A 13534-nucleotide genomic window follows, 5' to 3' on the forward strand; every position below is an offset into this window, starting at 1 on the left:
AAGCTGGTGTAAGACGCTGCGGCCTCTCCGCCTTACCCCAGTATTCATAAACGCTCCTCGACTGTACTTGCCACCGCCTTGGGCAGCGCGTTCGAAACGCGTCGAAGGCGGTGGCAAGTCAAGTTCAAGTCGAGGAGCGTTTACGAATACGGGGGTTATACTCTCTCAGCAGTCATGTGATGGCGTCGGCAAACGCGGTGCACGTTCCGGCATGTGTAAACGGCTGCGTAAGACGCTGTGGCCTCTCCCCCTTACTAGAGAATACTGCACGTTTCTAACGCGTTTGTGCTAGCGTCCCATTAAGCGGGAGATGGTGCAATTATAATGAAGGGCGCTGTTATAATATAGGAATGACGTCACATATGGCGCGTGTCATTGGTAGAAGTCACTCGTTCGATTTAGTGCGGCGAGACTGGGCGAATTACACGGAAGATTCACGGTTTACCGATGATTCCCTCCGGAGCTTCGCCCACTCATCATCATTCACCCCGTGGATATGCGGTGATTTTTTTTTTACCGCCTTCTCGCCTCGCAACGTTTTTATATAAATATTCCACATAAAATTTATTTATTTTAGGATGGCTCGAAAGCCTATTATGTGAGAGAGAGATTGTGGTTGTGAAGAAGAAGAGGCGCTATTTTCTGCGCCTCCCTCTTCCTCTTCACAACCACATCCTCTGTTTCAGAGAATAGGCCTTCGAGCCATCCTACAATAACTACATTTTTAACATCATCATCATATAAATACGCATTTGATACCGCAGATAAACGTCGCCTCCCGTCCCTCCCTCCCGTCCCCCAACGGCCTTTCGCGAGACGGAAGAAGTCGCGTTTGCTCTCCGCCGTGTGTTCGCTCCCCATGAAAGCGCGCGTCCATAGCGCGCTTTCACTCGCACATACGGCATACGGCGCGCGGCGACGATTTCATCGCCCTTCAACGGCCGGTTCACGACATATGGCTCGTCATTAGTGTCATTCATGTAATGATATATCACCATGCATGTCTTGACCCGTCATTTGTTTGTCATAAGCGGACGTCATGTGATGCACATTCTGGTGTATATCAAGGTAATGAAACGACCCCTATAGCATCACGATGTTACCTTGCCATGTATTTCGTGACCTACATGACACGCATGTCATGATATTCATGTCGTGGCCTATCATTTATGTTCGCCATACACTTTTCACATACTATGCCAATTTTGGTATCAACCAAGTTAACGAAACAACCATGAGAGCACCAAGACGTAGGCGGCTGTTTCCTGAACTGCATGACACACATGTCACGACATTCATATCATAGAATGTCATTTATGTTCGTCATACACTCATGTCATACCATGCCAATTTGGTACCTACCAACGAAGATAGATAGATAGATAGATAGATAGATAGATAGATAGATAGATAGATAGATAGATAGATAGATAGATAGATAGATAGATAGATAGATAGATAGATAGATAGATAGATACCCTCAAAGTGGCAAATTTTCGCCAAGAAACGCTTCGCAATTTATACTACAGAGTCAACCACAGTTAGTGGTCAAGTGCAATATTAAAAGTCGCCAGACGAACTGGATATACTACAGGCGGCCTGTTTTACTACTAATTTTTCGCTGATATAAAAAAAACGGCACAATGGTGGCAACATTCTCAGCAGAATAAGTGAACAGCATCAACTTTCAGCTGCGTTACTAAACCATACTTGTGCAACTGTGGAATCGGTATTGAGTGACGTATGAAAATAGCACAAGGTCTGATAAATTAACAAGGCGATGGAATCGTTCATGTGATGGAATTTATATGAATTTAAATAGGAATGTCAGATCTGACATACAAATACCATGTAACTGTACAACAATACCAACAATAATGGAATAATTTAGAAAACAAAGATGGCTTCAGGCGCCCAGATAGGCTTTCTTCGCCTTAAAAGAGGAGAATGAAACATGATAGATGCGAGCTGTGTGATTCCGGCTATGGGGCAGGACGCGTGATCACCTCTACTAAATCCGTCAATTTCAGCTGGATACAAAACCGAGAAAACAAACACACGAGAACAGTTAATCTCGCTCTGTCACTCAAATTCCACATTGATGTAGAGGGTGCCTTTCACAACGTAGCCTTGAAGTTCAATGTCATTCCAATTCTTCTTCTCCGTCCAGTTTCCCCAATTCCAACCACCAGGGCGCGGTTTCTTGGTAAACTTGAATTCTTTCATGTCGATTGTCAGCCTAATATCCTTGGTCTCATCTCTGGGGTGTGCGATAACCAACGACACCTTTTTCGAAAATGGCCATTGAACGAAATCGACCCAGTCCCCGTCGTACAGAAACAATATGATCCTCACGTTCACCTCTTCGTTGCCTTCACTTCCCGACAAGGAGAACTTGCAATCCAGCTTAAAGGTGTAGCCGCTTAGCGTGTAGACCTCGGTAGATATCCTGTGTTCCTTCTTGTTCTGCGAGAGTAAGTCGCGTGCGGCGTACACATTCGTGAACTTGCAAATCGTGTGAAACACGCCCGGCTTTGACGCAGGACGGAAAGGTCCAGGAGCCATTTGTTTATTCGTCAATGATTGAAGAGAAACGGCCTCTCGGTCGACGCCGCTCGCATTTTCCTGCGCCTCGCATAGCGCACGGTCAAGGGAGGTCAATCTCTCAACAAGGTCGTTGGCTTCATTCACAAGATCTTCGTCACCTCCACGCTCGCCAAACGCCCGCTGTCGCAAGCTTTCGAGACCATCTTTGATGCCTCGGACTTCTTCGACGGCCCTTCGCACTCGCGCGTCACTCGACGAATGTTGCGGAGCGTTCCCGTCACAACAGTGCCTGTAGTGATCCACGGCCACGTCACGTGCAACAGATCGTTGACACTTGGTGCACTTCACTTCCCCGCTACGACAATGGCGCAGGTGGTCTTTCAGGTCGCACAATTTTCCAGCGAATGCAGCACACTTCTTACCGCCGACCACGCACACAACGCGCAGCTGCTCAAGGTCGGACAGCTCGAAGCGAAGCCGGACAAGTTGGCCTTCCGTGAAAGCTGTTCCATCATAGGGGCACTCCATTCCTTCGAAGACTTCACCTCGGCATTCTTCGCACAACACGTGACAGCAGGGCAACAGCACCGCGCTAGAAGGCACCCGGCCGCAGATGCTGCAGACGCGGCTCGTCGGCATCGGTTCCGCTAACGCGACGCGTCGCTGCTCGAGGAAATCGTTGAAGCCTGTCAGCGTGTACTCCCAAAACGTCATTGTGAAGTGCTGCTGTATCACTGAACGACACAAAGCAAGGCGCGTTTCTACGAACTCGATTTCGAAGCGGTGAGAGACCTCGATCAACGATGCAACGCTGCGTACACCTCCACCAACCAGCGTCGCCTCGACCGCAGCTTCTTATATGCCTCGACTAGAGTGTACTAGATTGAGGGGCGGTGGGTCCAACGCAGGCTCCCCGCTGAGGCTTTTTTTTATTGAAAAGTTCGTGGCGCCACCGTCACTTTCTCCCGAATGAGCGGCCCCGCGCGCCGTCCGGACGCTTGTCGCGTCGGAGACCCTACCGCAGCTGCATGGAGCTTTGACAGGCGGATACTCGGTTGCGGTGACACTGATATTATGCCCCACCGATCTATTGTAAATAAAAAGATGTCGCAGTTTCACCCGAAAGGCGAAGCATCAATTGCGATAGCAAATTAGTAGAGAGCTTTACGGAGTAAGGATAGTAGTTTTATCAGCTGTATAAACTTGCACATGCAGCAGCACCAGCAACGCGCAGCATCGCGCAAACGCGACTTCTTCCGTCGCGCGAAATGTGTGGGCAGTCAAAAACGCCACACGCGTTCGGTGCGAACGCGGATAAAACGCCCACGGCGTCGGCAACAGTTCTGCGCGTTGCTGGTGCTGCTGCATATCCAAGTTTATACAGCTGATAAAACTACTATCCTTACTCCGTATAGCTCTCTACTAATTCGCTATCGCAATTGATGCTTCGCCTTTGAGGTGAAACTGCGAAAATGTTTTTATGTATAAATACGCATTTGGTGCCGCAGCTAAACGTCGCCGCCCCTGCCTCCAACCCGTCCCCCACGGCCTTTCGCGCGACGGAAAAAGTCGTGTTTGCGCTCTATATATGCTGATTGTAAAGGAGGAAAGAGACGCTTACTTCTGCAGCCCTTCAGGGAGCAGGGCGCAGAACGCGCGTTTGCTCTCCGACGTGCTTTCGCTCCCCGTGAAAGCGCGCGTCCCTCGCGCCATTGCACTCGCACATACAGCGTCCAGAGCACGGCGACGATTCCATCGCCGTTGACGTCATACGCAACCTCACTGCGACGGCGACGCCAGAAATCCGCTTTAGAGTGTCCGTATAATTGCTATCGCAATAAAATGTAAAAAGAGCGGCGGAAACAATGAAAACGACGCAACAACGACGGAGCGTCGAGCAGACGACAGCTACTCAGCCTGTGAGCTCGCCTCAGCTAATGAGTGCTGCCAAAACAGCCGGAGCCAACGTTTATTGGCCGGAGATTCAGAATAAGGCGACGGCAGCGCTGCCACAATTTCATCGTTTTTTGCGCGACCTTCGGCGCTTGCCAATGCGTCCGCCTGGACCCACTCCCCCATTGTACACTCTGCCTCGACTACTGTGCCGACCTCCGAGCGTTTACAATGGGAGACGCTGGCACCGCCGGTGATGCCTTCCGCTGGAGGCCACCAGACGGCGATGTGATGGTGTAATTGGTTATTTGAACTATTAAAGAATTATATATATCCCGAATCACCGAATCATATATATATGATTCGGTGGTTTTCATTTATTTAGTGACAACAGGGACCATGGTCTTATGGTCGCTACGGTACAGCGGTGAGCACTGTTAGGGTGAACACGCGAGCGCGTGGCCGACGGCACTGTCAGCGCCCCGTTACGGTCATCACTGGAAACATTGCGCATGCGCATCACGCCTTCCGCGAAATAATTGTTCCACCGCGCGCTTGACGTCATGAATGCACTTGTTCGTCGTCTGCTAGCCGCATTTTTGTTTTCTAAGCCCATGCATCCTGCATTTTAAGATTTCTTTAAACATCTGTGCTTGAACAGAACAAGACAAAAAAACTTGTATATCTATGGGGGCGTGTATATTCGTTCCCTTCAAAGTTGTTGTGCATGCAACGCCGTACTTAAAACAACCAAACATCTTTCGCAGCCGTTCATTCTGTCGCCAGATCGTATTATGGCTAGGGTTCCCGATGATGAACGGCGCTCAATTGTCGATCTTTCCCTGAAAGGTTATTCCCAGCGGTATATTGGCGCTTTAGTTAATAGGCCCCTGAAGACTGTGAACAGGATAATTCAAGCCTACAAGTATGAAGGTCGCATTCAGGATGCACCCCGCGCGCCCCGCCCTAAAGCTACCACAGACGATGAAGACGCCCTCATAGTTGCAGCTGCTGTTCGTAACCCTTTCTTGCCAGCCCCAGCAATACGCGAGGACTTGGATTTGGACGTTTCGGACACCACTGTTCGACGTCGCCTGCGTACTGCGGGCCTTCGCAGTCGCGTCGCAGCGCAGAAGCCACTACTAACGGCGGCAAACAAGGACGCACGACGGCAGTTCGCTGAGCTGCACGAAGCATGGACATCAGAAGAGTGGGGTCGCGTCATCTTTTCGGATGAGTCGACGTTTTCGACGCGACAAGACCAAAGATTGCGTGTTTGGAGACTACCAGGCACACGGTGAGGCAAACTTCCTGCTTTGAAAAGCAATTGTTTTAGTTAACGTCACAATGCCACGCAGGAACGACCCGGACAACGTGCAAGGTGTTTCTGCCAGTGGGAGACCGAGTGTGAACGTGTGGGGTGCTGTTTCAAGATATGGTTTAGGGCCCCTGCAACGTATACGTGGACACTTATCGTCGGAACAATACTGCAACATTTTGAACAATGTGCTGTTGCCATATGCGAGCAGTTTATTCCCAGACGGTGATTACCTGTTCCAACAGGACCGGTCACCGATACACACGGCGCGGGCTGTCAAGGAGTTCCAGGCGGAGCAGCACATGCAACTACTGGAATGGCCTCCGAAAGGAGCGGACCTGAATGTGATAGAAAACGTGTGGGGCCGTCTGAAAGCTTCTTTGGCAAGGAAGCCCCTTTATTCCGCGACTTCGGACCAGTTGTGGGCGCAAGTCAGCAACGAGTGGGAAAGGCTGAAAGCCGATCGGGAATATGTTCGATCACTTTACGACTCGTTACCGCCCAGAATAGCTGCAGTCGTTGCTGTAAGTGGTCACATGACTCGCTATTAGATTTGCTCATGTTTTTATATTTGTTCTCATGGTCTTGTTTAACTTGAATTGCAAAAGTGCAATTTTCTTGAATAAAAAGTTTAATAATTATCCCTCTTACACTCACTTTTTTCCTTCACGCGCCAATCTTCAATCCAGATGGACCTTGAAATGCAGAAGGTATCAGCTCAGCGAACAAAAAATGCGGCTAGCAGACGACGAACAAGCGTATCGATGACGTGATGCGCGCGGTGGAAAGAGTGTTTCGCAAAGCACATGCTGCACATGTGCAATGTTTCCAACGATGGCTGTTAAGCGGCGCTGATAGTGCCGTCGGCCACGCGCTCGCGTGTTCACCCTAACAGTGCTCACCGCTGTACACCGCCATAGGGTGTGCGGCAAAGGTTGGAAAGTTCTTCATAAACACGTCACCAACGCCACGCGGGTTCGGTGCGAACGCGGGCAAAACGCCTCCACCGTCAGAAATGTCGCAGTTTCGCCCGAAAGGCGAAGCATCAATTGCGATAGCAAATTGGTAGAGAGCTATTCGGAGTAGGGATAGTAGTTTTATCTGCTGCATAAACTTGGCCACATTCGCTTTCTAACTGAATTGACAAGCGTGGTGTCATCGCGCACAAGCAAACATGAGTAGATCACACCGAATGACCGCAGACAACGACTGTCAAAACGCTGGCGCAGCAGCTGCAGCGGGCCAAGAATCGCGCCGTCTATCGCTGCAACGGTAACAGCGGCGAATACACAGCGCATACAAAGGTCAGAGCCGTGTGGAGATAAGATACGGTGCGGGCGACCGCCACCACAGCCAGTGCAAGCGTATTTGTTGGCAGAGTAGAAGCTGACCCCCCCCCCCCTCCCTCCCAGCGCTGCCTCTCCGCTTTTTTGCTTCCGCGTGGGAGATTGCGTTGCCAGTTACCCTTGCGCTCGGTTGCAAGACACGCATTTGGTGCCGTAGTACAGCGTCGCCCCGCCTCCCTCCCCCCCCCATACCCCCCCGGCCTTTCGCGCGACGGTCGCGTTTGCTTTCCACCGTGCGTTGACTCCCCGTGATAGCGCGCGTCCTCAGCGCGTTCTCACTCGCGCATACGGCGCGCGGCGGCGATTTTATCGCCCTTGGAATCTTTACGGAACCTCATGGCGACGGCAGAAATCCGGTTGAAGTGTCCATATAATTGCTATCGCAATAAAACAGTTGTGCGCGTTGTTTGTGTGACCGCACATGTCCGCTGTCAAAACGCTAGCTACGTGACGAACGGCTAAACGCCGTTGTCGACACTGTTAGGGGAGAGGCAGGCGAGAGCCCAGAGAGAGTCGGCGGCAGAGGCCAGCAGGGCTGTGCGCATGCGCCGCAGTGGGAGAGCGGGCACGCACACGCACTGTCTATAAAGGGTGCCTCGATGCCCTACTCGCCCACCGCTCCCCTTCCACTGGGAAGTCGCGTTTGCTCTCCGCCGTGCGTTCGCTCACCGTGAAAACGCGCGTCCCTCGCCCTCTCTCGCTTTCACTCGCACATACAGCATACAGCCAATGAGAGTTCTTTTTCTATTGGCGGACGCGACGATGGAAAGGTGAGCCCTTAACAGCTTCGCCGTAAAACGAAAGAATGAGCGAGACCGAACGACATAACGATCGTTTTGCTTTACTCAAGCCGCACGTCGTAGTCGACGCTTTTTATTTGCGCGACATATATGCCAATAACGTCGGAGGGGTCCTCTGCACTCATAATTTCTTCTCTAACGCCGTAAACATGATTGGTGACGTTAAAAATCATTGCTGCGGGCAAACTGTCTCGTTTGAAATACTGTTCCACGGTTTCAATTCTGCCGAAATCTTCAAAATAAAACGCGCAACTAGTTTTACACGGCTATGGGGCTCTTGCGTTGCCCAGGGGGCGCTGCAAAAAATGGTGCTAAAAAGCGCCCTCAATCCGAAACTGGGTAGTACCAAGCTCGGTCGTCTGCTTCGGGAAGCACGTTTACAATATGAACCCGCCACTTTCGGTTGTGTTGTACCACGGCTTGCAGCCAATATCGGGCGCCGAAGATTTTTCCATGGGTGGCATGCTACGTAAAGGCAAGAAATTATGCAACGCCGAATACGTGTACGCCGCTCAAGAAATAAGCGGCGAAGTTTTAGCGCGGTGTCAATCGCAAGTGAAGCGAGTCCCGCACGTGCGAAGTTGAACTTCAGATATGGTTTGCACGCTGCTAGATTCAGGCGCACAAGCGCGAGGAAATGCTTTCTATAAATGAATTCACAGCAGCGATAAGCAGACATGTGTACGGAACTGCTCGAGCGCACGACGGTACGCGCCGCGACGGCAGCGGTCTTTCGACATGCCGCGAAACGGCTGTTCTCCTGCAATTTTTGTTGACTCCATGCCGCTAGACAAGTAATTATGCCTGCGCTGTAGTAGCAGCCATCTGTCCTTTTAGCAATTGATAAATAACTGATGCAATGCACATAAGCTCGCAGTAACGTACGTACGTGCGAATCGCGCTGCAGCGCGAGCTCGCGCGCTTCTCGCTTGATGTAGTTTTTAATGACAGCGCTCGAACATCGATGTGCTGTGATCAATACTACCTTGCTGTGCTGCCTCAACGTGCTGGCTTGAGGTCAAGGATGAGCACATTCAACTCTCTAACCTGTGCTGCTCGTAGTGGGGTAGTGAATTGTCACCGAATCAGCCCGACCATTTGTGGTCATTTGCACACACCCGGTCACTTCACCACTTCGCACCGGTCGAATTGTTAATTGTCGCTGTGGCCGGGTCTCGAATGGTGAATCACCAGCCATGCCTGCTGCTATGTCGGTCTCCCATTTCGCTTACCCAGCCCGACGAACTGCAGTTATCCAGCGCGCCCGACACTCCACTTCGTGAGGCCTTGAAGGAAAACGATAGAATCTGATGTTGGTATTCAGGCCTTCTTGTTCATGGCAGCCCACGACGCAGCAGTACCGACGGTGACGCTTTTTCGAGGCTGAGCTAGGTCTCTCCGGATCGGCTTCGCCGATGTCTTCTGCTTCCAGCATTACGTCCCACGGCACACGGAGAGTCCGTTTTCGTATAACTATAGGCTGCGGCCAGCTCGCAGCCTGGTTCCCATGGTCTGTGAGTAGTGACGAGCCTTTTCGCACTCCAAACAGGGCAGAAAAAAGTTGTCGCAGTTTCACCTGAAAGGCGAAGCATCAATTGCGATAGCAAACTTGTAGAGAGCTATACGGAGTAATGATATTAGCTTTATCAGCTGTATAAACTTGGACATGCAGCAGCATCGGCAACACGCAGAACTGTTGTCGACGCCATCGGCGTTTTGCCCACGTTCGCTCAAAATGCGTGCGGCGTTGGTGACTGTTGCCGGAGCCTCTGATATAAATAGGCACTGCGTGCTGCAGCTAAACGTCGCCTCCATTCCCTCCCCCTCCCCCACGGATTCTCGCTCGTCGGAAGAAGGCGCGTTTGCTCAACATACATGGTGATTGTGAAGGAGAACAGAGACGCCTACTTCTGCAGCCCTTAAGCGAGCACGGCGCAGAACGCGCGTTTGTTCTCCGCCGTGCGTTCACTCCCCGTGAAAGACGCGCCCCTCGTGCCCTTTCACTCGCACATACAGCGTTCGGCGCGCGGCGACGATTTCTTCTCCAAATGACGTCATACGGAACCTCACGGCGACGGCGACGGCGACGGCAGAAATCTGCTTTTAAGTGTCCATATAATTGCTATCGCAATAAAAAAAATGACAGCAGATCCACGAGGTGAATGATGATGAGTGGGCGAAGCTCCGGAGGGAATCATCGGATCTCCCGCTTAAGGGGACGCTAGCACAAACGCGTTAGAAACGTGCAGTACTCTCTAGTAAGGGGGAGCGGCCACAGCGTCTTACGCAGCCATTTTCATATTTTTCTAGAGGGTGTTGCTTGAACTTGACTTGCCACCGCTTTGGGCAGCGCGTTCGAAATGCGTTGAAGGTAAGGTGGAGAGGCCACAGCGTCTTACACCAGCTTCTTACACGGGCCGTAACGCGCTAGCACAAACGCGTTAGAAACGCGCTAGAAACGCGGCCTTTCGTTAATGTTGGGTATTTATAGCCATTGTGGTGCGTTTGTCCATGTCCGCTTCGTGGCGTAGTGGGCTAACGCCGCGCGCTCGGAAGCGAGGGGTCCCTGGTTCGATTCCGCGCTACGGACACAACTTCGGAATTTTTTTCTCATTTTTCTCAGACTGGTTACACACTACTACTACTACTACGACGGGGACGGAACGGGCGCCGCCATAAGGAGCTTCGCCCCTAAAAAGTGCGAATCGACGCCAAACGCGGGCTAGAAACGTGCTTCGCCACAGCCAGGGCTCAATGCTATCCAAGCTGGTACTAATACTACCCAGATGACATTTTTCGCCGCCACCAGGCGCCGCTACTATACCTCAAACTCCAGCGCAAGACGCCCATTGCTCCCGTAGGCCGGCGTTGCGCGCGGCAGAAGCGGGGAAAGCGCATGCAACAAGTCGCGACGTGTTTACGTGCACGGCCGCTACTCGCGGCGCTGGTTGTTCCAACGCCGCAAGCGCCACCATACTAGCTCTCGAGCCCCATAACAGCCGTGTGCGCGACGGTCCGTCGGGGTGCGATCTCCGTCACCGCTTCGCATTAGCGTTCCAAGCAACGTGCCTTGCTTGTGGAGAGGAGGAAAGAGAAAAGCAGAAGGCAGGGAGGTTAGCCAGAATAACGTCCGGTTGGCTACTCTACACCAGGGGAATGGGGAAGGGGAACACAAAGATGACAGGGAGAGGAGCGAAGGAGAGAAGGAAATTAGCGGTGAGTTTGCCAACGCGGGTTCATTGCACTATTAGTCAAAGAAATTCACATAAGCGCGTCGTCCTCAAGAAGCACAAAAGTGCCTTCACCGCTTATGGGCCGACGAGCGATGGGGGCGGTGTTCCAGCAGCACTTGCATGGAAAGCCGTCGATTGTCCAGTTTTTGCAGCGCGTTAGCAAGTTGTTCTCTCTCTGAGGCATATCGTAAACAGTGGCAAAACAGGTGGTGAAGTTCCATACTACATCAGCACCTCACAAGCATATATATATATCATCATCATCATCATCAGCCTGTATTTTATGTCCACTACAGGACGAAGGCCTCTCCCTGCGATCTCCAAGTACCCCTGTCTTGCGCTAGCGTATTCCAACTTGCGCCTGCAAATTTCCTAACTTCATCATCCCATCTGGTTTTCTGCAGACCTCGACTGCGCTTTCCTTCTCTTGGTATTCATTCTGTAACCCTAATGGTCCACCGGTTATCCATCCTACGCATTATATGGCCTGCCCAGCTCCATTTCTTCCGATTAATGTCAACTAGAATATCGGCTATCCCCGTTTCTTCTGTGCTCCACACCGCTCGCTTCCTGTCTCTTAACGTTAGTCCTAAGATTTTTCGTTCCATCGCTCTTTGTGCGGTCCTTAACTTGTTCTCGAGTTTCTTTGTTAACCTCCAAGTTTCTGCCCCATATGTTAGCACCGGTAGAATGCAATGATTGTACACTTTTCTTTCCAACGACAGTGGTAAGCTCCCTGTCAGGATTTGGCAATGCCTGCCGTATGCACTCCAACCCAATTTTATTCTTCTGTAAATTTCTTTCTCGTAATCAGGGTCTCCTGTGAGTAATTGACCTAGATAAACGTACTCCTTTACAGACTCTAGAGGCTCACTGGCGATCCTGAATTCTTGTTCCCTTGCCAGGCTATTGAACATTATCTTTGTCTTCTGCATATTCATCTTCAACCCAATTCTTACACTTTCTCGATTAAGGTGCTCAATCATTTGCTGCAATTCGTCTGCGTTGTTGCTGAATAGGACAATGTCATCTGCAACCGAAGGTTGCTGAGATATTCGCAGTTGATCCTCACTCCTAAGCCTTTCCAGTCTAAGATCTTGAATACTTCTTCTAAGTATGCAGTGAATAGCATTGGAGAGATTGTGTCTCCTTGCCTGACCCCTTTCTTGATAGGTAACTTTCTACTTTTCTTGTGGAGAACCAAGTTAGCTGTGGAATCCTTGTAGATGTTTGCTAAGATATTCACGTATGCCTCCTGTACTCCTTGTTTGCGCAATGCCTCTATGACTGCTGGTATCTCTACTGAATCAAATTCCTTTTCATAATCTATGAAGGCCATATACAGAGGTTGATTGTACTCCGCAGATTTCTCGATTACCTGATTGATGACATGGATATGATCGATCGTAGAATATCCCTTCCTGAAGCCAGCCTGTTCTCTTGGTTGGCTGAAGTCAAGTGTTGCCCTGATTCTATTGGAAATTATCTTGGTGAATATTTTATCCATTACTGAAAGCAAGCTAATGGGTCTGTAATTCTTCAATTCTTTAACGTCTCCCTTCTTACGGATTAGTATAATGTTGGCGTTATTCCAGCTCTCTGGTACACATGAAGTTGTGAGGCATTCCGTATAAAGGGCCGCAAGCTTTTCAAGCATGATATCTCCTCCATCTTTGATTAAATCTACTGTTATTCCATCTTCTCCAGGCGCTTTTCCCCTGGTCATGTCTTTCAAGGCCCTTCTAACTTCATCGCTAGTTATAGAAGGAGCCTCTGTATCCGGTTCATCACTATTTCGAATGAAAGTAGCTTGGCTGTCTTGGGCACTGTACAGGTCAGCGTAGAATTCTTCCACTGCTTTTACTATGTCATCGAAATTGCTGATGATATTACCATGCTTATCTTTCAGCGCATACATCTTGCCTTGTCCTATGCCAAGCTTTCTTATTACTGATTTAATGCTGCGTCCATAGTTTACGGCTTCCTCAATCTACCCCACGTTATAATTTCGAATATCCCTTACTTTTTGTTGATAAGTTTGGACAGTTCAGCGAATTCTATCTGATCTCTTGAGTTGGGCATTTTCATGTTTTGTCGTTTCTTTACTAGGTCCTTTGTTGCTTGGGAGAGCTTACCTACTGGTTGCCTTGGTGCCTATATATATATATATATATATATATATATATATATATATATATATATACATATATATATACATATATCAAAAGAAGGGCAGGCGCCCGTAGAAGAGCAAAAACATTGAATTTCGACGTTTCGGCCGGGGTCCGGCCTTCATCAAGAGTGTGATTGCAAGCACACAGAGCTCAATTTATACATTTTCTCGTAACAAAAAAAAAAAAAGGCGAAAAAAGCGGTACCTGTTCTATGACCACAAGC

The 13534-nt window shown here is 50.0% G+C and overlaps 1 protein-coding gene across 7 annotated transcripts in view; it reads right to left on the minus strand.

Moving 5' to 3' along the window:
- Positions 1 to 1839: 1839 nt before the first annotated feature.
- Positions 1840 to 13534, minus strand: part of LOC125940573 (uncharacterized) — a 52501-nt gene continuing 40806 nt past the window's right edge. Inside the window, exon 2 of one of the 7 annotated variants that reach the window (XM_049656908.1) lies at positions 1840 to 2350. In XM_049656908.1, the coding sequence (XP_049512865.1) occupies positions 2083 to 2350 (268 nt within the window). In that variant the 3' untranslated portion in view covers positions 1840 to 2082. Of the gene's footprint in view, positions 3093 to 13534 lie in introns of all 7 variants that reach the window. The other 6 variants (XM_049656907.1, XM_049656906.1, XM_049656902.1 and 3 more) reach the window with 6 other exon arrangements.

This window comes from Dermacentor silvarum, chromosome 10, assembly GCF_013339745.2.
Source record: "Dermacentor silvarum isolate Dsil-2018 chromosome 10, BIME_Dsil_1.4, whole genome shotgun sequence".
NCBI classification, from domain to species: domain Eukaryota; kingdom Metazoa; phylum Arthropoda; class Arachnida; order Ixodida; family Ixodidae; genus Dermacentor; species Dermacentor silvarum.